Source organism: Podarcis filfolensis, assembly GCF_964270895.1.
Source record: "Podarcis filfolensis genome assembly, chromosome: 7".
In the NCBI taxonomy this organism is placed as follows: domain Eukaryota; kingdom Metazoa; phylum Chordata; class Lepidosauria; order Squamata; family Lacertidae; genus Podarcis; species Podarcis filfolensis.
The window spans coordinates 42,814,707-42,838,909 of record NC_139603.1 but is presented as its reverse complement, the minus strand read 5'-3'; the positions used below and the strand labels follow the sequence as shown (position 1 = coordinate 42,838,909).

The 24,203-nt window shown below is 38.9% G+C and overlaps 1 protein-coding gene across 5 annotated transcripts in view; it reads right to left on the bottom strand.

Moving 5' to 3' along the window:
* The window catches only part of PIEZO2 (piezo type mechanosensitive ion channel component 2), a 213,865-nt gene that overhangs the window by 43,714 nt on the left and 145,948 nt on the right, over positions 1–24,203 (bottom strand). For 3 of the 5 annotated variants that reach the window (XM_083622436.1, XM_083622440.1, XM_083622438.1), the window contains exons 10-22: positions 23,819–23,857; positions 22,286–22,424; positions 20,732–20,874; positions 19,372–19,608; positions 16,190–16,313; positions 14,465–14,739; positions 12,521–12,669; positions 10,326–10,499; positions 9,717–9,758; positions 2,943–3,280; positions 2,112–2,272; positions 1,153–1,329; positions 150–266 (exon numbers count right to left, since the gene is read on the bottom strand). In XM_083622436.1, coding sequence (XP_083478562.1) covers positions 150–266; positions 1,153–1,329; positions 2,112–2,272; positions 2,943–3,280; positions 9,717–9,758; positions 10,326–10,499; positions 12,521–12,669; positions 14,465–14,739; positions 16,190–16,313; positions 19,372–19,608; positions 20,732–20,874; positions 22,286–22,424; positions 23,819–23,857 — 2,115 coding nt within the window. The remainder of the gene's footprint in view (positions 1–149; positions 267–1,152; positions 1,330–2,111; positions 2,273–2,942; positions 3,281–9,716; positions 9,759–10,325; positions 10,500–12,520; positions 12,670–14,464; positions 14,740–16,189; positions 16,314–19,371; positions 19,609–20,731; positions 20,875–22,285; positions 22,425–23,818; positions 23,858–24,203) is intronic. The other 2 variants (XM_083622437.1, XM_083622439.1) reach the window with 1 other exon arrangement.

The following is a 24,203-nucleotide window of genomic DNA, read 5'->3' as shown; positions in this document are numbered from 1 at the left end:
AAGAATCAGCCAATATTCTTTCGAAAGCAAGCATACTGCAACTTGCAATATGCTCCCTAAAAACATTGACAACTCAGCGACTGTACTGTCTGAAAATAATTTATTGAGACTGAAAATAAATTCAACAGAGAACAAGTAATAATAATTACCCTCAGATATACAAGAAGTGGATAAGACTTTCTCAATCCAACCCACTCAGTTGGATCAATGGGCTTTCTGTAAAGTAGTGATTCATTTATGTCTTCTAGAGGCTTAGTTGTATTAGGCTAAAATGAAAAAAGAGAGATAAATTTTAGTTTGACTTCTTCAAGGAGGATGCTTTGATTGAACAGAGCCAGGGACAGATCTACTATGAAACTACCATGAAGCTTTAGCTTTAGGGCCCCTAATCCCAGAGGGGCTCCAGAAGCAACTTTAGTCCACATTGCTGAAAAAGTTCAGGTCTAGTAGACCCAACTTGAGTCACATGACACAAATCATTCTACAATGCATTGTGCATGTATATAACATTCCCATAATTTTCATCTCCCCCTCAATAACTTAAAAACTATAAGACATAGGAAATTTTTATTCAAACCAGTGATAATCCAGTGCAGCAATTTTATTCAAAATCTGAGATGTAGTAGTTAATTTTTAAAAAATAAAAATGTAGTGATATGTCATGGAATGACTCCACTTAGGAAGGTAACGGTGGTTATCCAGACCTCTTTGCTGGTTGTGAAGGGCCCCCAAAATGTAAGTTTGCCACTGAACAGAGCTGAGCAACCCAGGCACCTGAAAAAGGTTTCATCATCGACTTTATAAAGCAACATTAAGGCACCTACCACTAACAGCTGAGACTGAAAAGAAGCAGACAAGAAGTAGCTCCATCAGTGCTAGGAGAGGTTTAACTGGGGCCTCTCCATGCTACAGGAAACATCAGTGTCATCAAATATACATACAGCGAACAAATTGAATACTTGGCAGGATGTGTGATTGATTCAGAAATTCCCTGAGATATATCCTGATTTGGGGGGGAATAACTTGATTAACTTCTCACGTGAGAAAGAGCCTGTCTCCATTCTTGTTGATCCACACTATCCACAAATTGCTAAATTATTTATTTTAAACAACTCTATTTTACTTTTTAAATATTAGATAGCTACTACTTGCCATTGTACAGTTGACAGAAAACATTTCAGGGTTAATAGTTCCAAGCTGATACAACATTTTGCAGATGATAATTACACAGGTCCAAACAGTGCAGACACTGGATGCCAGTGGGCGGAACTGAGAATATGGCAAAGCAAAAGCCCAGGCAATCACAAACACATAGTTAAGGAGGGAAACCTGTAAGCACAAAATGAGAAAATATATTAATTACTTGACAACATTTTGAGAAGTTTTATTATGCTACCTTGTGCTAAAACATTCTGAAAAGGAATTCAAAGCATAAGGAAGCAGCAAAAGAGAGAGCATTGAAACGTTTAAGATAGCAGGAGAGTTGATCGGCTAAGGGTGGTAGTCTTGGAAGAATCAAGAATTATAGGCTGGGGTTTAATGTGAAACAGTAGCATAAAGATAAAGATGAGAAAGGTGTGGAGTGCTTTCCGAAGTAAGGACAAGCTACTTGTGCTGGATGTTGAAGGGAATGTTCTATGTGATCAGTGGCGTTTTGGGGGGAAAGCTCAACGTTGCTAAGATGCAAGAAAGGAAAGCAAGGGAAAAGGTGCAGTAGTCAAAGGGTGGCCGTGGCAAGAGCACAAGACCAAGTTTGGGCTAAGATGATTAGGGGAAGGGGTGGATTTTTGCAATAGTATATTATAGTAGTTAAGCAATTTGGGTAGCTTGGTTTACTGAATCGGATAGAGCTGGAACAAACTGAATTTCAATTTGCATGCAAAACTTCAAAATATCAACTATAGTTTTGAAGTTTACATTTTGAAGTTTGAATTATGTTTCATGTGCACCTTTTAAGGACAAGCCTAGTGTTTTACATCATTTAGTGGACAGGAGGAATACACATTTAATAAACCAACCAAACCAACATTTCAGAAATTCAAAAACATCATTGTTTTTAAATTCAGTTGATACTGAAAGAGAAACTGATGACACATCCATTATTTACTTGCCTCTTTGACTGTGACCCAGATAATATATGATGAGACAATTTTGATAATGTGCAGTTCCAAAAGCCACCACACAAAAACTTGCAGTTTATGAAAGCATTCGAGAAATTTCAAGAAAAGTACGGTGAGGCGATCAATTACCAAATGCCATTTGTTTCTTAAATCTGCAAAGACAAGTCAAACATAATGATGAAGCTTATTTTTGGCTTTGTGAACAGGGCTACTTTTATCTTCTCTTGGAAATATAAAGGGGGAGGCAATTTTTTCCTCTGAATATAACTTTTCTTCCTCAGAATAAAACACTATTAAAACCAGCTATAATTCTTAATTAAGGGAAAATGTGATTGAGATTCATTTGAAGTCATACATAGATCCCCAAAGTGTCAATTTTTCCTGCCAAATGTGTTTATTCCTAATTTTATGATGGAATGCAGTTGACATTCCTCAGAAACAGAATTCCAGAGCATAAGACAAGAAGTAGGTTTGAAGAGTTGCCATTCACTCCTGCAATGAAAAAGGCACTAGGAACCAAAGTATATTGAGCCAAGTTTCAACACAACTTAATCATGTTGGGATAACCTTTGAGTCCTTACAGGTCTCTAATGTTGTTTTGTCTCCCTCTCAATGTTTTTTTTTAAAAGACTTCTTGAGCACCTGCAAACGTCAGGGTGAACCCAAGTCTGCTTATTTCCCCTCTCCCCATTTGTATAGTCTGTGAGCATCGGAACACTTAAATAAGAAATAGAGGGAATGAATTACATGTATCCCAGGTGAATCACCTTCAATCAAAAGTAAAACAAAATAGACCAAGTTGAGACTCTCTCCACAGACTACCTGATATATCTTCTGTCTCCGATTCATCATCATCATCTTCTTCTTCCTCCTCATCCACTTCCTCCTCTTCTTTTTCATGCCCTTCTTCCTTATCTCTTTTCTCCCTCCTTTCCATTATGCGTTGTTCTGGTTCTTGGAACATGGTTTCCTGCTCTTGGTACATTTTTTCTGGCCCTTGTAAAATGTTTTCTTGCTCTAAAACATTTTCCTGGTCATTTTTTTCCTGCTCTTGTAACACATTTTCCTGCTCTCGTAAAATGTTCTCCTGTTCCTTTCCAAAACTGGCATTTAAATTCATCATTGTGATATCAGGCAGGCTTCCATCTTGATGAACCAGCCTATTGGTAGATATGCAGGTAGGCATGTCAACAAACCAAGCAGTTGCAATACAAGAAACAATCTTCTGATTTCATACAGCAAAACAAACAAGGAGCACATGAATAAATGGGTCAAACACTGTTTAGGAAACTCCACATGGTATCAAACCATAGAAGCAATTATCTGTCACTTTGATGCTAATTATTTGCTTTAGTAATTAGTGATATTGCCACCTAAACTTGACATTTCCCCCGCAGAGGAAAAAATGGTCAAAGTTTAAGATGTAGAAGCATGAAATGACATGTTTTAACAGCAAGCATTTCATGACTTCACATGGGGACTTACTCATTTTGGCGGATTGGTAATTTTTTCTTGATGCTGCTCAAAGTAATTGAAACAGAAAGAAAAAAAGGAAATGAGAACAGAGGAGTTACAGAAGAAGGTCAGAGATAAAGACATCATGCCATATAACTCACTAGCATTCTCTTAATCCATCTGTGTCAGCCTTCAGATGCCAGGAGCATGCCATCCTGGCATTAAAAGAGTGCTTCTAACAAGATGGAAAGTGCTTACTACATTTTCAAAGAAACTTTTCATTCACCATTCTTACATTATGCAAGCAAATTCTTTCAAATAAGTTACACTAGTTACATATTTACATATTTGTAAAAAACAAAAGCTGATGTAAAAAACAAAAGATTCAAATGGCAAAATTTTCCATTTGCAAGTAAGCAAGTCTGTTTATTCAGTTTAAAATTCAGGTAGCATATAATATTGAACCAGCTCTTCACATCGTCTCAGCTACACTTTCAAGAATTCTATGGTTAAAAATCTATATAAAGAGTTGAAAACAGGAAACACCAATTGAAGGTGTTTCTACTGATGTAGAAAATGGAAATGTTACTAGTAAGCTATAAAGTATTTTGGAGGTACATTCTGGTAAACACTACTTATGATCAAATTTACCTTCTTCCCTAAGAAAATGGGATTGGCTGTCTAGTTTCAGCATAACATAAAGGTAAGGAAAACATTTTATTTTTATGTTAGTAATTATAGTAAACTTGCCATACAGATGACAGATGACAGATGACCCTGATCCAAACCTCAGTTTGAAGATATTTCAGTCAGGAAGGTGATGTTGTACTATTAGTTTTTGATTCTAAAAGAAAGCTTGGATGTCCTTTCAGCTCAACTACAGAGTCCTTTAGAGTTAAAGATATCCCTTGATATTTTACTCTGCTGCCTACATACCTTATGAAAGACTCAGGACAACTCAATGCCATAAATAAGTAAATGGGCTAAGGCAGCCAGGATCAGACAAATCCTTGGATATGATATATATTGGGGCGTCCAACTTCCAAGAGTCTGCGATCTACTCACAATACTAAAAAAACTGGCAGTGATCTACCCATTGTCAAAGTTGTTGAGCTTTATTTAGGAAGCCAAAGTTGTCTTTCATTTTTGCAAAATTAGCATGTGTTGTATTTTTTTTACTTATTTCAAAAATACCTAATCATTTAACCATTATATTTAAATGCTAATACTAAAACATGAACAGTATACTTTAAATTTGCAACATATCTATAAATGAACACAAGATCCCTTTCAAATAATGAACTAGTGTAAGACTTGAAACAAAACATTAAATTTATCTCTATTTATGAACTTTATTCAGTTTGTCAAGGTACGTAAGATCATACAATGTATTCAGAATTTTAGTAATCATTCTCATAAAAGTAATTTTCTATGACAACTATTTTCAAGAGAGATAAAAAATACCTGCTAAATATTATTCAGTGTGCCCCAGAGACCTTGGGAAGGATTCCCAAGGGCTCCTAGCTCAAAGGATGGGTCAGAAAGGTACTGAAAACACCATTGCTCAGGTTTCCCATAGGCAAAACTGTGCATGAGTCTTCAGTTCTTAATGTTGAGCCATTTGTTGCTGCTGCCTGCCTTTCCTCCAACTGGACCTCCCTTCTCTGTAAGAATGGTAGGGCCAGTAACAAAAAGACTGTCTGAAGGCAGAGAATGGGGTGCCATAGAAAGCCTATTATGAGCTGGGCCAGAATGTCATGAGTACCTCATAATGGCTTGGTGACTTCTTTTCCCAATTCTCCTAATTCCAAAAGTTGGCACTGTCAATATTCTAAAGGACACCTTTGATGTTACACAAAAGCAATTGACTGATTTCTGTGCCACTTACTATCACATGTGCTCAGGATCCTAGAGAACAGCATGCTAACCACACTGCCTACTTAAGTAAATATTATGTAAATATCTTAATTTCAGAGCAACACGAACACACACACACACACACACACACACAAACAAACAAACCAGAAAGGGTTGTAATTACTAAGCAAAAGCTGTCGCACTGATCTAGCAAGACGTAAAATACAAGTGCTAGTGACCTGGATTTATCGAGAGCACTGTTGTCCAGACTACCAACAGTGGCTTGGACACTGACCCAGGAGGATAAGGGGTCTGCTGAGTCAGTAGGACCACTCACAAAATCACCAGATCTGGGCCGCAACACTGAGCTAGAGCCCAGCAACCAAGGAGCAACAGAATCAGAGACACGCCAAATCTCCTGAGCTACGAACTTCAGATTGCAGCACACTGATGACGCAACATCCTTGCCCCTAAAGACCTCATATGTCCCATCTACCACGACCACCGGCAGTTTGCTTTGTATGAAATGATTGAGAAACAACAGAGTGCTAGGCTCCAAGGCAAAATCTCCATCACATTAACAGTATCCAACAAGGAGGTAGACCTAAGTAAATTTAGTGAAATACAAATAATTTAAGGGACTGTTTTATGTAGCTTGCTTACTGTCTAAAGTGTGGAATGCACTATTTTCTGTTGGAGCTAGTTAGGAGAGACTAGACTAATCTCCACCTTCTCAAAACCTTTCTTACCCTGTTTATTCTTAGAGTCCTTTAAAATGTCTTTATAATTTTGTTGGCTGTGGGATTGAGCTTACCTTATCCTTGTGAGGTATCCGAGAGTGGTGTGTGTAATTTCCTTTCCATTAAACACTTCTCCAGTGCTCTGGAGCATCCCTGGCTGCCTGCGTTTCCTGATCTGAAAAAGCACCATGGGAGGAGTTACCTTACAACGCCTTCCCCTGAGCTTTAATTAAAGTGCGGGAAGCTGGGAAGGTTGGCTACCAAGTGCCCCTGGATTGGTGTGCTCACTGCCTTTGTTTTTAAGAGATGTCATTTTGACCATTAAAACAAAAACAAAAAACTACACCAAGCAAACACACATGCCATTTAAAAATCAACAATAAACAACTTAGGAGCACTGTCAACAGCCCGCTCAGCTTCCCACACTTACAGGAAAGCCCAGTTGAGGACATCATGGTGTTTTTAAAGGAAACACAGGGAGATGCACTGTAGAAAGAAAGGACACTCACATAATCCATTGGCCATCTCAAAATTAAGGTAAGCAAAAACCCAGACCCAACCCGTGAGCATTTCACCGAACCTCTCTCCTCTCTTGCCGCAGCTACATAATTTCTAAATGCAATTTATTTTCTCATTAATTGATGATGGACAGTTTTAAAACATAACAACACCTGGAAATTTTCAGCACTGCATCAGGTGAAGTCCACCTATCTCAGTTCAAAATGAACCAGGTCTTTCCAAACCTTTCTCAAGAATTCTCAATAAAATTCTGAATTTCCCCCTCCAAATCCCCCCAAAGACTGGAAAACCCAACCTGGGAGATCTCCTTCACTGTCACTCATTTACTAGTTTCCCTCCTACCACTTTTCCTAAAGTCAAAAGTTGTGTGGTGGTGTGGTAGAGAAGAGACAGCAGCTGCGTTTCCAAAAACCAAACCAAAACAAGGAATCTTCCCTCCTACAATAAATGATTCTGGAAATCCTTGACCCCTCCACTGTCGACAGGAAGTCTGTCAACTGCAGTTTCTTAATCACAGAAACTAAGCCAGGAGGCTTATAAAGTATTACATTCCCCAGAGTCAGCAAAGCAGACTCAAGCAATGCTTAGAAGTACTCACCATGCAGAGTGAGGAACTGCTTAGAAGATGCTACCTTTGGTTCAGTTTATATATGTGTGTGTGTGTGAACATACACTTCCAAGATCTGACATCTGCAGGAACGACTAACAGACAGCCTAAACCCTTACCATCATTTTTTCTTCAGCAACTTAGTGAGCATGTGAAAGTGTACGAATGGGGGAGAGGAGAAACTGGCATATGAAAATGCTGGTACCAAGTACAAATTCAGAGGAAGTCAGGTTCAGTTCATAAGAGATTTTACACTTGATATTTCATTATAACTGTCCCGTTCCTGCCTTCCACAATTCTTCAATATTGCTAGGGTAAGCTTATCATAATGATGTTGCTTTGATGCACTCTTGTAGCCAAGATATAACATCATTTTCTTTTGAATGCAACACATAAAATATTTGACGGAGTAAAGATAGTTTAAGAAAGCAGATGTTTAAAGAACTCCTCTTGGAATGGTTTTCTATCCTTGCATTTGTAATTTTATATATATGAGTTGTAACAGAGTTCTGAAGTATTAATAATTCATAATTATATGTATTTCCCTTAGAAGTACAAGCTTCTCTTTCTTCTATCTCTGACCAATTATCATGATGAGAGATATTAAGAATACAGGCTGATATCCAAAGAGTAAAAAATGCCCCCAAAATGCTTCTCCTCTAAAGGGGAGGGGGTTTGCTAATTTTCCTTTTCAACAACAGTCTTTTCAGTCACGTTGAATTCCACTTTGGAGGGTCCCTAACATTCAGGACAATAGGAGGGGGTCATGGGTTAGAGGTATTGCAATGGGAAGGAGGCATATAACTAAGCAAGGTAATTGGCAGACAAAGAAGTTTCAGCAAATCTGTACAATTACTATGCAAATTATAGAAGCGAAAAAACCTCCATCTGTTCTATATATGAGCCAAAACCATTAGCAATAAAAATGCTGTCCTAAAGTAGCTGTCAACATATGTTCAACTATTTTCAAGTTTTTCAATTCATGTCCGATTATGACATGGATATTAAAAGTATTTTATTCAGCTATGAGCATCAGCCCATCATATTGTGCTCTATTGTTATACTGATATACATGCCAACATCAGAATCAATGTCACTTTTATTTAGAAGAGACTTGTGTCCAAAACCAGCAGGTTTTTTTCAGGTTCCTGAGATGCCATTGTATAAAAAGGAACACCACTTCCTAATTCTCATACCCACACAGGCCTGCTGCGACAAATTTACAAGGCACTTTGAAGATAGTCACTTGCTTTTGCTCCAATCTTTACACCTCAGTTGTCTGATGAGGTGTCTAGCACACCATCATGTCATATTGTTTGGGATCCATTATTATCACTGGGGCTTCGAGATGTGGACAAGGCACATGCAGGAGTGCAACCAACTATCTGTTTTCTAGAACCTTGCCTACTGTTGCTTCCAAAAGCTAGCTAGAGGGGGATGACTGGAGATTACAGCTAGTGCATAATACACCTGCTGGATCACTGGCCAATAGACATGGGCAGTCATACAACACCTCAAGGTCCATTTCCCAAATTACCCCAAACAGGAACCATTCAGCATTAAACAAATTCCTAGATGCCCATACCAAACCTGATACTTCTCATTGCTTCTTCGCATTGTATTAGGACAACTTAAAGCACTATGCTATTACTTTTAATAGTTATGGATTCCCCGAAGAATTCTAAGAGCTGTAGTTTGTTAAGGGTGCTGAGAGTTATTAGGCTGCCTCTATTCTTCTCCTAGAGCTACAATTTCCAGAGCTGTCTGGGAAGAAGGATTGTTAAACTACTCTGGAAATTGTAGTCTTTGATAAAAGAGGAGTGTCTCATTTAATGTCTTGCTATCATTTACTGCTGCTGTAGTTTTCAAATCTACTTGCCCACCTCTCTCGTGTGTGGACAAGTGGAGGTGAATGGTGGGTGGCAGTAGCACCTGCTGCAACAATGCTGGGGCTGGGGGATGCAGGGATAGAAACATGGGGAGCCAGGTTTACATTGGCCAGGAGCCCATCAACAGCACTGTTCTAAGGGCTCACCTAAGTCTGGTGCCAACTGAGATGAGCAAAAGTGTGCACAGACATTACTGTGCGCTGATGAACTAGTTTACTCAGACAATTGTGTTTTACATGTCTAGATGCAAATAAAATTGAGCTTGTTTCAACTTGGATAACATTTAAAGTGTATCATTGTACTCACAGCTTTTAAAAACGGGAGAATTCTCAGAGTTAGAACTCCACTGTGTTGACCAATAAGCTCTTTGTTCATTGGAAAAATTGAGCACTAGGATTGTTTTATTTGAGGTTAATATATAGCCTGATATTCCTCTCCGCCCCCGCCCTCGCCCTCGCTTCTGAGTGAAAATGTAAGCAAGCAAGTAAAAGAAACATTTTGTTAGGAAGGGAAAGATTGGAATACCCACCTATTTATTATTAGATAAACACGACCATTGACTTTGGCATGGCTTTGGTGGGAGAGATGAAAGCACAAGAATGCATGGGATGGCAGCAGGAAAATTAGTTAGAGAAAGAGAGAGAAAAGAATAGTGTTAAACAGGAATGAAGGAACATAGCTGTCTTACCAGAGGAAGAACATATTGCCAACAGTCCCAATGAAATAGTAAGATTATTGAAGGATTATTACAAAACATTCAGTATCAAACACTTGTCAGCATATAGGTTCCCATTGTACCATTAGACTTCCAGCTACATGGATTAAAAGGGCCAACCTCCTTAACAATCCTGTTCGATGTCTCCCCACTCAATACCAAATGATAAAACATTATCTATGTAGCATAACCAAACAGAAAGGATCTAGAAAAAAGTATGTGAGTTGTGCCAACGGAAGTCTATAGAACACAAGATTTCTAAGCAGTCTATTACCCAATTTCTTGGTGACTGCAAGCCAGATTAGATTTCAACAGAAGGTTCATGCTTAGACATCAGAGCTATATAACCATATGGTAGTTGGGGAAGTAGAAGCTGAGAACCTGGTGACACTGAAAGAAATAACATTTCTCTGCTTGCTTTACCTGTAAATGGCACTATCTTGTTTGCTGATTATGGCTTTCAAATCCGTGAGTTCAAGGAAACGGTCATGGAAATAATGTAGGTGTAAGATGCACACTAACAAAAAGGAGGTTGGAATAAAGATGCGGGTAAACAACTCTGCTACAGAAAACTGCTTTAAGCCAAGATCTTCTAGTCTGAAATATAAAGCAGTACAAGAGACAGCTAAGTTAATGGTCAGGATGAATTTGACAATGTTTAATATTTGGCAGAAAGCACATTCTTAGCTGGTTGTAAAACAGAGCAGCTATAAAGACTAGTTTTGGGAATCATACTAGTTCCACATACAACAGAAAACTAATAATATACATATCCACTGTATTGGTCTATGGCCAGAATAATTCATTCATTCATTCATATCTATTATAGTGACAAGAGGCTTGCAAAAAGAACTTTTATAAGTAGTCTTTATGGTTCTTAAAATGCATTATGCCAGTGGTTTTCAACCAGTGTGCCGTGGCACCCTGGGGTGCCTTGAATGATGGTCAGGGTGCTGCAGGCAACACTGGCCTCTGTCCCTCTTTCCTTCCATCCCTCCTCTGATGCCCTCTCGCATCTTTGCCTCCCCTTTAGAGGCTTGCACAGCTGTTTGTTGCAGCAGCCCTAGCTATGAGCTCTGCAGATGAATTATGCCTCTGGGGCTGGCCAGGAGGTGCTAGGTGCCAGGAGCTGAGGTGGCCTTGGAGTAAGCAGGCAAGCGCATGAGAGGGCCCAGCCAGCCAGCCCACCAGCCCTTGCTGTTTGGAATAGACAAGTGGGAGGCAGGGCAGGCAGGCAGGCACCACACTGGCCTTTCCTGTGCTTACTGTGTGCAAGGCCTGCCTGAGAGCTGAGTACCCGGCACTGAAGGAGAGCCTTTCCACCATGCAGTTCTGGCAGTGCCTGTTGCTGCCACCCAAGGTAAGATGGTGGCCTCATGTTCACCTTCAGCCAGCCTCCTTTGGGCCACTAACACTGGGGGCATCCTCTTCCCAGGCCCCTGTGGCGCAGTGTGAGGAGGCGCCTCTCTTTGGGCCAGAGGGGTAGTTCAGAGACCAGGAGCAGTGGCGGTGGCTGCCCAGAGGACTCCCAAGGAGTAGGGAGAGGAGGCTGAGGAAACACTCCACAAGGGAGTGTGTTCAAAAAGGGGTGAGGGGCTGCTGGCTCTGCAGGGAAGGGGTGACATAACTGGGCTCCTGCTAGAACAGCCGATAAGTTTAAATAAATACTATTCATAGGTCAAACAACAAGAGAAGCCATCTGGGCAGCTTACAACATCAAACATGACATTTGGAATCACAGCGGCTACCTTTGAAGATCATGATAAGATTAAAACCATGGCTTACAGTGTCTGAGTGAAGTGCACCCACCCAGCCAGGATGTGAGGTTTGCTTAACCAAACCACAACTGGCAAGCTAATAACTAACCTTGGCTTATCACTATCCCTATGTTAAGCCAGGGATCATGGTTTGTTTCCTCCCAGTGCTAGCAGATATGAAATCTACTGTGAATGGTAAGCTATTGTTTGTGTGTTACCATCATGTGGAAAGAAAGCTTGTCTTGAAATACAATATAGTGTAATGAATAAAATACAATCAGCCAGGAAGTTTAGCCCCACAACTGCAGCAATTTTAAAATGATCATCCATGAGCCACTCAAAATTAGGTAAGGGTGAAACAGCATTGTTTTTATGATGCAGAAAAATGAACAAAACTGTAGCCAATGGATGGTGAGGAAAAAAAAAAAGGGAGATAAAGCTAAGGAAAAATTAAATAAATATGGCTGAGAGGAAAACAAGCAGCCAACTTCACAAAGGAAACACTGTTCTGCCCAACTTTGACTCACGTGCATAACATGGGACTTCCCCACTTTTGGGCTAGGAATAGAATGATAGCCATATTTTTGTTTTCACATTGTACATAGTGGACACTGCTTAAGAGATCTTTAAAATATTAAGCAGTTAAGAAATGTTTTAAATTGAAATAAAATATAAAACCAATATTGGTCTGCAGACATCTTATATGTGTGGTTGAACAGATAGCATGAATAAGAAAAATCCATCACCATCCAGTTTAACCCGCATTCATATCAGTGGGACTTCTGTGCAGGACTGGCAACACCCAAATCCATAATGTATTTGTTAATAGAAGGTGAGACTATGTTAACAGAAAATACTCACTGTTTCTCATTCATCCCTGTCATGTTTTTCCACAACCCAGGAAATGATTTAAACTGATATGTGTAGATAAAAACAAGTACTAGCATCGTGTAAACCACCACTGACATCCAAAAATATTTCAAAATTCGCCGCCACCATTCATAGTGCACCTGGGAACCAGAAATTCATGTTGTAAAACAAATTGTTAGCTTTTTATAAATATAATTGCTTATATTCAACTCAATTTGGACATGGCGATTTCAATGGATTGTGGTTGGATTTCTTGTTTACTGAGGAGGTCGATAATACTGTTTGAAGGGCTGTGGTCTGCCTCTTGTTTGCCAGGCATATGAAGGCCTGTTAAGGCAATTGTGAACTGCAGCGATAAATATGACACTAAACTAGGGATAGGGAATACACTACAATTCTCATCAGCCCTAGTCAACATGGCCAGTGCTCAAAGGTAATGGAAGCTGTAGCCCAAATTCTGAAGGGTCATAATTAACTTTTCCTGCACTAAATGAAAACTGCCAAGACTGTGAAACAAGTTGCAATTTGTCTGGTCTTTAAAGTGGCATAGTTAATGCTCCCTGCATGCAGTAACCCTCCTGAACTCCACTATGCACCATTTTAATTGCTGTATAGGTGAGTAGAAACGGGGGGGAGAGGAAGAGAAGAAAAACTTCTTGATTAGAGTTCCCTTTTGCTTGACATGAAATTGGTTAGCATTTGAAGAAGATTATTTCCATGGGAGCACTCAGAATTATATGCCCAGGAAGGCCCATCAAACCACTTCCTGTTCTTTCTAACCACCAGTGTAAGAGCTTCTCTTGGCTATGGTTGGTGTCGCAGTCATCAATTTTATTATATATATATATTCACAGAATTTTAAATTTTTATCTTTTAAGTTACTCTGATCTATTACCTTCTTTTAGTAGATAAGGAACTAGCAAGTTTATTAATTTTTTATATCCAGAAAAAAGAGATCTGAAGAACCATGACTATTTTTCAGTTACAACACTATGAGGTAGTGAAAAACTACAGCAGTAATCTAAGAAATCTGTCTCTATCCCATTGAAGGCTAAGCCTATACTAGAATATGTGAATGAGTGCATAGCTACAGTCTGCCAAAAGTTCTTTATACAGAGTTTGTTAACAAACTTCATTGACTTTGTCAATAGGCTAGTTCTTCAGACATCACCTTCAGTAGGTGATGTCCCCCAGTTTATGTTAACTGCCGAGGACACTGTAAAGCAGACCCGTTCTAGGCAATAAGGGGCATGGAGAACATAGTTCATAAAAGAGGAACTGGAGCTAAGCATTGCTAATAGGGGAGATTTGGCATAAGACATTGTCTGAGAGCTAAACAGATTGTATGCAAGGGCATGTTGCTGAACCTTTATAAACCCCCTTGATTAGGACTCACATGTTTTTCTACTGAATTCTGTATTGTTTTGCTGACATTGCTACATAACCTCACTATTGCAGGAAAGCATGGAGAGTGGCATCACTCTGTAAAAACTGACTTTGATGTAAAATAATTAAGAGGGGCAGCTAATAAAGGGTCACATCTGTGCAGGGGGAGGGGGAGTATAAGAAGAAGTCTCTCATTGCCATCATGCCCAGGGAAATGTACAGGGGTCAGGAGAATGTATGAGGCAGCTTTCACCCTAATGGCCAGCAAACTGCAGAGCTGAAAGGCTCTTGGTGGTTAGGAAATGTGTGCTTGCCATTGTCTTGTGCTGTACCCTTACTCTTAGAATCACAAAAACACTGAACAGATGGTTAAATCCACAATAAAGAGTAATCCACACTATAGGACTTAAATTACTTCTAATCCAACCCTATTGCTTAGGACAAACAATTGCTGTTTTAAAAATATAGTAAGGGTAATTAAACATATACCCTGGTTACATTAATTAAAAAGTAACAAGCTGAAAAAACCCTACATTTTGTTTAACTTACCTGATATAGGACTACACAGAACAAGAAGAGCATCATATAGATGATTTTGTACATGACAATTTTCCCTTCAAAGCTGACAAAAAAGAACATTCCTCCACAGACATAAATCCAGTATTTAATGAACATAGCCATCACCAGGTTTCCCAGGACCTTCATTACATCTTCTTCCTCCTCCTCTTCCTCCTCCACCTCCTCCTCCCCTCTTTCCTCCTCTCCCTCCAATTGCTCCAGTTCATCCTTTTGGGATTCTTCTTCATCTTTTTGGGATTCCCCTTCTGTAAATACAAAATGTCATGAACTTGACTTTTGCTTAGTTCATATTACATGGTCTTGCATTGTTGGTAAAAACATGACTACTGTGGGGAGAGTGCAACTACACTGGGCAGGACACAGAGCACAGGAAAAGCTAAAGCAGGTGAGGGAGCACAGAGAAACTACTCATGTGAGGTGAGCTAATGCTAGGCCACTACCTGCCAGCCTCCTTCTCATCCCATGGTAAAGGAGAGGATGAGTAGAGGCTGGGAAGTTACCAGGGGTAGTTTAGGGGAGCGCAACTGGTTCACCCAGACTGAGCACTGCAGGGGGCTCCGCAACAATGATATAGAATGGAAGGCTTGCATTACTGGGATCTGATTCACATGATGTTTGAATTCCCTATATTTGCATTTTATGCCATGGAACCATTCACCGACCTTGTCTTAGCTTCAGTGCTAATCAACTGAAATTGAGTCATTGTTTTCTAGATACTGATGACTTTTACTATAAGATGCATGTATATGAGATTTGACCTCTATAACTTGCCTCACTTGAATCATCTGATCTACATATGAGTTGGGTAATTCAATGAAAACGCGAACCTGTGAACTCATTTTTCATTTTCATATACAGCTAATATGTTCTATATAATTTTAAATATCATTTGGTAAAATTTCATTATCTGGCAAAAGATCTTCAAAATAGCATTTTACACTTCAGAAAATAAACAGAAGCACAACATGCAAAATGACCCAGAATTTCCCTAATTCTCCCTGCTAAATTTCAGTTAAATTCCTCACTTAGTAAGGCAACGACCGTTTTATGCTTGTCCAATATGTGCGCGACCACACACGTGTGCATCACCACAACTCGGAAGTGGCCAGGAAAGGGGTGGGGGGAAGGGACATAACAGGGCAGAGCAGACTCATTTTCCACATAGTCTAGTCCTTCCCCTGCCCACCCCCCAAATATTCTTAACAGGGTCTCTTCTCCAGTCTTCAGAGAGTAGCTGGAAGTGGGGAGCCAGAAAAAGCTCTTCCTTTCCTTCCACTCTGCAGTTTTAATCTGAAATCTTAGGCACAGTACTGCACCCAGAACTTAGAAACTGTTCGCGCTAATGAAATTCCGTCACAAAATGCGCCTAGAACAATGGGAGTTTCAAACACTAAATGTAAACCCCACGCAAAACAGTTGTTGCCTGTATGTCCCACCTCGTTACTTCACACTGTCTTTTCCTCATTTGCCCTGTTTCACTTTCCTATCAGCCGAACTCCCCACACAATGTCATTTCCATCAAAGTCACTTTCTTTGCCCTTTGCACCTTCTACTACCACTTCACTTTCCTCTTTGTCTCACTTCCCTCTTTGTCACACTTTCTCACATTCATCCCTTTTGGGCTCACAGATTGCGTTCAGAATGCACAGAATGCATTAAGCACTCAGATATCTTTTAAATGTAATCTGCATTTACCTTTTTCTTCACTCTCTTCTTCTTCAACTTTTACCTCTGATAAAACAGCTTCTTTTAACTGAAAAGCTTTCCGCTCAGTGAGATGTTGTCTGAGCAGTAGCCAAAATGTAATTGCAAAAAGAATCTGCAAGGGGAAATGGGGAAATGGGGAGGAGGACAGAGGGGGAAAGTTAGAACACCTAATATGTTGTTTAATATTCATTATCTAATAGAATTACCTACGACATTGTACTTACGAGATGGACACACTCTGGTTGACATTGTAATTCAAGGATGGGCAACAGTGCCTCTATAGATGTTTGATTACCGCTTCCATCATGCTATTCTATGCTGCTTGGGGATGATGGCACCTAAGAGTTTATGAATATATGGAGAGCCACAGGTTTCCATTCCTGCTGTTAATAATTTGTGAGAAATGGATGATATTGCTGAACATCTTCCAGACATTTGCCAACATAATCTGGCCCCCAAATGTCTCTAGAGCCATCTTGATGCTAAGACTGTGCTTTTATTTGGGGATGAATGGTAAAATGAGACAACTATATACCTTTCATTCCATTTTTCATCTGTTACTAATATAACTCTACACAAATTCCTTCCAAGAACTCTCCACCTGATTTGTGGGCAAAGAATTTGCGAGAACCATTAGCTTCTTTGTCATTTTATAAGGATTTGCTTTGTTGTTGTTTTGATGTTGCAACAACTATGTTGGTGACCCGGCCACCATTGTGCACAAAGCTCTAGATCTAGTTTCATTTTACAGAATTTTCTCTAAGTATTCCCCACCATTTTTTGTGCGATGGTCACTAAATTTAGAGAAAATTTTGCAAAATTACCCTTTTTTCCATAAGAAATTTCAGCTCTACTCCAGTAACAAGACATGAACCATGGACACAAATGACTTTCAGTGAACAACTCCTTGTTCAGTGCTGTTTGTGCCTTTTGCTTTCAGTTTGCCAGCCAACTGGGCATGGCTGCCTCGGGTGGAAGAAGAGAAATGTAGATAACTCTCCAGTCCTCTACTTTGCTTCTAATTTAGTTTCCTTTTCTTTATGAGCGGCAGAGAGGCAGAGAGACAGAGACAAAGACAAAGAGGGCAGGATTCTGCTTGCTTATGGGTGCAAAACAGGTCCTCATCTTCTAGTTATGTTGAGATACTTTTATATCCTTGATGTACTTCGTACAATAACACAATCTCTATTTTCAGTGATTTGCAGGTTCTACTTATGGTTTTGATAACAGACTACACAACTATCCAGTGCCTGCACTCTCCCTTATGTTATGTTATGTTATGTTTTATGTTATGTTATGTCCTGTCCTTTGAGAATTGATTTGTAGTCAGTTTCCCTTAATCCCCTGGATTGTTGAGCCAGCAGCACTCTCACCTACTTAGGGAAAAGGTAGTGTTTTAAAAAAATTGTCGTTCCCTGATTGTTTTGTGCCTTGCATTGTCAGTGAGAACCATACCACCCATGCCAAATTCCTACCCAACTTTGCCTCTAGAATGCTTTATCTTAATTCTTCACTGATTGTCAACAGTTTTTTTTAAAACATGTAGGATTATGTACTTTTAAGGTGGTTACAACATTCACAGATTAATGTAGTTAAGCAGTATATAAACATTAATAAAATAAAATAAAAATAGAATAGAATAGAGCATTGTGCAACCTCATCTTCAGAGGCTTAGGTGGTGCCTTCATGTATAAAGAATAAGTGAAACAGCACTTTATTCTCCCTTCCCAAAGACAGCGATAAGCACATTTACTCTGTGCCTGACTAGGTTCTGTATCTCATGGTTCTTCCTTTTTCTCTTTTGCATTTTCTAACACATACAAATGCCTACACAGAATATTCACTGTGCTTCCATTTTCAAAATCTCTCTGGAGAGCAGTCTCTTCTACAAAGCAACTCATTTTCTATCTAAGAGCACATACTTTGAAAAACGAAACGGAGAGCATTATGCTCTATTTATCTGTCATTTTCTATTGAAAGCAAAATTAAATTTATGTCTAAACCCACAGAGTGTCTTTTATTCAGTGAAATATATCTAGGGTTTGTCACTCACTTACTATGGTGTATACATTTATCTTTTTTGCTGATACCATAATTTCATTTTTCTGATAGCCACTACTTTTAGATAAGACATTTTACAAAGCAGCCAATCAAAGTTTATGGCAAAGTTGCTGGCAACATATTAAAGCAGTTAAATCTCTTGAGAGAAATTTATAGCATCAATGAGAGAAAGTGTACAACATATCCAACAGAACCTCTGGACCATTTAATCTGTTTTAAGAGCACTAATGCTGCCTTTGAGAGAAGATAATATAGTGTTTGCTCATTTTCACATTCATTATAAATTAAGGAGTAGCCAGCAGGGAATAAGTAGTACAGAATTCACTTTGAGAGAGAATCTAGTGCATCATAATGAAGGTGCTTAGGCTAGTGAGACAAAGGAATAATGAAATGCAATAGTGGGATTCATGAAACATTTTGTACCTACTTTGCTTCAGAAAAAAAGACTACTAAATGTGATATATTTGAGCTTTCACACAACATAAAAGCCACTTCTTGAAATCTAGTATAACATAGTGAAAGTTTAGCATTCGTTCCCATGTTAATTAGTGGCAGAAATAATCTGTTTGCAACCCTGGTTAAGCCAAAAAATTGTAGCAGTAAAGTTATGAAACTTGGGCAGTATACTAGTATGAATTTATTTCCTGCTGTTTTCATAGATCAATAATGGGAGAACAGAAGCATGTATGTGTGGAAAGAGTGGAGCTATAGTGACATTGTCCAAGGATGGTGCCATTGTTCTGCCATTCCACTCCCATTAGTGTAAATGAAATTCAGTGTGACATGCCGTTATATTGGTCAAGAAGTCACAGTTCCTTAACGCAACGGGTACTATGTGAAAGGAATTTTAGAAGATGGGACAGAAACAGGAGCATTAAAATCAAGGAAACTAATGCAATATTCCCCACATCTGAATGCACACCAGGTATACCCATACAGAGGTGCTTTAGGTATACACATACAGGACTTTTTAGATCCTGCTCATAGCTTGCACACATTGTATTTTTTCAACAACAATCCTTTCACTTCTTTTACTTCTAATGTAAAATCCTGTATGAACTGAGGATCTCATTGGCTTCAGATTGATTCCATTTTAAAACATTATTTACCTTTGATGCTAATTCTGTAGGAGCTTTCCGTTCTAGAAATCCTGAAACCGTTGGAAGTTCATTCTCATTCAGATCAATACTCCAAATGTACTGAAATGTTAATAACAAGTTTCCATATACCACCATAAAAGGTGAACTGATCATAGCGTATTTTCTTCGGTCACGCAGCATCCAAAGTATGCAGGACCATATCAGCATCACAAATGTCAACCAGCTATGGTAAGTAATACTCCAGGCCTTAAGAGAAAAGAAAAAGAAATGGAAGTATTATGTCCAATAAAAGGAAAACATGAAAGCATATGGTTTTATTAACAGTGCTAAGTTTCTAAGTCAGAGGTGTATCCTATTCCCATTAGTTATTGAGAACTGGGAAGCTGCTGTTTGTAAAGCTGACATAAACTTTCACAACTGATAAGTTTTTCTAGGAGAATTACAGTTAACACTGAGGCACTTTTCTCCTTTATTTTATGTCTTTATATTGCAACAGCAGAAACAGTCCAGTCATCTGAAAATCCAGCAAAGATTAGCAATGTACATGTGTTTTCATATTAATATAGACAATGGCATAAATAGCTAATAACTGGAATTTAATATGGGTTTTTTTAAAACCACCATGATTTACTGTTAGCTTAAAATTGATTGATTGTTAAAAAAAAGATGACCTAGTTTGAGTTCCGAGTTTTACATAATCGGAAAGCCTCAGGTTCGCGAGCTCCCCACCATCCTTCTTCCACATGGTCAGGAGAACTTCTGCATCATTTAGTTTCATTTTTATAAGAAGAGCCCTGTTTGATCAAAGGCCAGCATCCTGTTACTTCAGCATCCTATTCTTACAGAATCACAGCTTGCTGTCCCATACTATCTAGAGATCAATTAACAATTTCAAAATAAGCTTACTTAAAACCATGAATTATAAAGCTGGCTTATTTAATCAGTGTTTGCTTTAAACCATGTTTCTTGGTTTGCACAAAGACATAATTGAGCACAACCCTAAGCATGAATCAGGGTAACTTTTATTTGGATTGTTTAGGACTACAACATATTTAACAACAAATTTAAACTCCTGCTCTTTACTACCTCAGGACCAAACGGAAGTTGTAATGAAAGTAATATTTCTACATTACAGCAGATAAAGGATTCCAAGGGACAATACACAAATGGTTGAAGAATAAGAGCATTAACATGAGGGAAATATTTCATTAGATTAAGCATGTTTGTTTCTAATGCTGAGTGAAAAATTACAAATTTAAAAGGAGTAACAATTATAATGATCAATTGTAGGACTTTGACCACAAAATAGTCTTGTTACCAAAATGGACATTTGTTATCAGAGCTATAACAAAGATGTTATATAACCTACCATCATGGCAATCAGAGCACAAACATAACTTTGCTTCATGATAAAATGGAAAACTGTGACCATTGCATGAACTTTGGGATTCACTTCTTCCTCAACATTTTCTTCCTCATCCTCTTCCTCATCCTCTTCTTCCTCTTTCTTTTCTGAGGGCACAAAAAGAACTGCATGAGTTGCAAAACTCTACATGAATTGTATTCAAAGGCTCCCTTTTGGGGATTGTCTTGTTCATGGAAGATTTCTATTTATGTTAGATTTCTGTTAACTGAACTTTTGGATCTATTCATGGTACGACCATGAGGCTCCAAATCCTCTTTTTCTCATAAGGATAATGGTAGAAGTGGCTATCATAGTATAGAATATTCAGATGCTTGGTAATTAAAATTGGATGTGTAAATTTGTAGTACTGTGTATATCTATATATCTATACCTATACCTATATCTATATCTATCTATATCTGTGCACAATGGGAATCCCTCTCTTTAACAAGACTCAGGAAGTGGTGGGCTGGCCAATAAGGTGGCAGCTCAGCCAAAGTCACTAAATTGTTCAAAAACAGAAAAGCCTTGTCCTTTAGAAAGTTGTTAGCTGCTGTCTCTCTGCAAAGGGTTCCTGACTAGTCTTGAAACAAAATAAAGAACATGGCTTGGAGTTAGGAAAGCACAGGGAGAGGTGAGAAAGGAAGTTCTACTAAAGGCTTAGCTGAGGAAAGAAAGACTCATGCTCTTATAGTCTATATTTGGGGTGGTATGATTTGAGAAAGTGTGTTGTGTATCAGTCTCCTGGAAGCATCTCAAAAATCTCAACTTGTGGAGCAATCTTCTGTGCAGAGGACTGAACTACAGAGAAGTGTGGAGCACTCTGGGTGGGGAAGATTAAGCCAGAATACAAAAAAATATATTTCTTCACAGGTTGAAGAAAGTGGGGGTGCCTTCTGCTCCAACTCATGGGAAAAACTTATCTTACTGTCTCACTCTAAATGTGAAAGAGGCTTTTTCACAAGGACATGAGGGACAATTCACAACAAAAGACATGGGTGGGGAGTTCCTAGGACATCCTGAGTTAATGAACTGTCATGTCACATGGTGGAGGAACAGTCATTGGGGTGTTTCTGCTTTCAGCAAGGCACTCTTACCAATCCTAAAGTGAGTGAGCTTGGAAGTTCTCAGGAAATGCCCAAAAGGAACATTCTTGATATTCTCTACATAATCTATTAGCAATGTGTTCTTCCCCTTGCTGAAAAGAGGAGGGGCTTGGACTTCTCAGGAAATGCAGAAAGGGCACTTTAGTGTAAGTGGGGTATGCTTGCTGGTGGGTACTCATTTATTCCCAGTAGATCCCAGAATTAATTCAAGCAGGTGCTAATTGGCATGTGTTTGGATCATCACTGAGCCACACAACAGGACTTTTTTCTGCCCACCAAAATCATGTATTCATTGCTCATAGCCAAGCCAACCACACTTCTTATAACAATGTATTCGTATCAGGCATGTGGGACAGAACAAAATGGACATAAAAAGAACAAGTGTTTATTCCCAAACAATTTTCACTACTACCTAAGTCATCAACTGTTGGGTCCCATTTGTAGTGCGGTCTTGAATACATATCTACCCTCGCAGGCCCATTCTCCATGGGACACAATGGGTGTATGCTCTGATAGTCTACAGGTGTACCATTCACTGTTACTAGAAGAACCTGTTTAATTAAAGTTAGAGAAAATGAATCCTTTTAAAATAAACACAATACATTTTTATCACTTTTATTGTCAAAAATATCAATGACGCATAGTAATCTATCCACAGTTGCCATACACATTAAATATCGACTATTACATGATACAATTCTCACACATTACAAAATGCAACATCCAAATTGGTCTAACACTACTGTCCTAAAGGTAAAGGTAAACGACCCCCTCTTGTCCCCAGGCTCTACCTATATCTTTTCCAGAGGGTTGCAGTAACCCCCAGAATAAGTTTAGGGGGTTTAGAGGCAGTTCCATTGCATAGTCAAAAGCCTTTGCACTTGCAGAACTGTTTATTTGGATGCTGCCCATGATCTGTAAATAATACAAAAAAATTTTTTTCCTTCCAGTAGCACCTTAAAGACCAACTAAGTTAGTTCTTGGTATGAGCTTTCGTGTGCGTGCACACTTCTTCAGATACATGCACACGAAAGCTCATACCAAGAACTAACTTAGTTGGTCTTTAAGGTGCTACTGGAAGGAAAAAAAATTTTTTTGTTTTGACTATGGCAGACCAACACGGCTACCTATCTGTAACTGTAAATAATAGAAAGAGTGGTTGTGGGCACCCAGCTATTTCAAAATATCTCAAAGTCTGGCAGGAAGTCACACATCTACTTCTGCTTCTAAGCTGTTTGCAGGCAGATAACTTGAAAGGCTAGGATCTTCTATTGAGCCAGATGGTGCTGTTGTTGTGCCTGTTATTATTCATTATGGGCTGTATCCAACACTGCAGCTCTGCTAGTACAACATACTTCAATGCACACAATGGAACTTCCTGTTTCCTCTAACCCCTGTACAGTTGGGAGACCATTAGGACCAGATTTGGGGATGTGCAGGGGGAGGAAAGGAAACTGAACTTCTGTTGTGCTAGTGAAACTCTGCTGGAGCAGTATTGGATACAACCCAGAACTTGTAGGCTTCCCATTAACAAAACGTCTCAGGGAAGCAAATAATTGTTATTAAATACAAAATAAAAATCAGTAATATAATCACAATATTGTAAGAATAACTGAGTAGTACAATACATAGTGATACAACAGCAAACCATGTTATTAAGCCTCATAAGCCAAATGGAAGATATTTTTTTCAGCAGGTGTTTAGAAGATGTGCTGGGGGGCTAAAAGGATATAAAGGTCTCATTGCTTTAGATGTTGCTGCTCAACACATGAGGGCTGGGAGGAGCATAGCCTTGGGGATGGGGTGAACCACATGTCCCCACAGTCCCTTTGGACTGTACCTCTGTCCCTTTGTGTGAGTAATGTGTGAACAAGGCTTATCTCTCAACAATATAATAAAAATTCACAGTGCAAATTAACTCCAAAAATGAGACAATGGTACTAACATCAGATGGCTTGTGATCATCTTGAGTCATTGACAGAAGCTGCAAAAGCAAGGCAAGAATAGCTTATTAGTTAAGAATTATAGCTGAAGCGTAAAATATTCTTAATAGCTTTAGGCTTTGGTTCCGAATGGACCATTTGCTTTGAGGAATGTGTTAATCACTGCATGCATATCTTCTACTACTATTCTGCCGCCACTGCCACTTTATTATTATTATTATTATTATTATTATTATTATTATTATTATTAACATATATTTCCCAGACTACAACATTGTTTCTAGTCAAAGGTTCAAATGAGCTGAAACACAATAATGATGCTAACTACTTTTGAGAAATCCTGCAAAGCTACATAGAAGGCTATTGTTAAAAGAAAAGCAGTCAAAA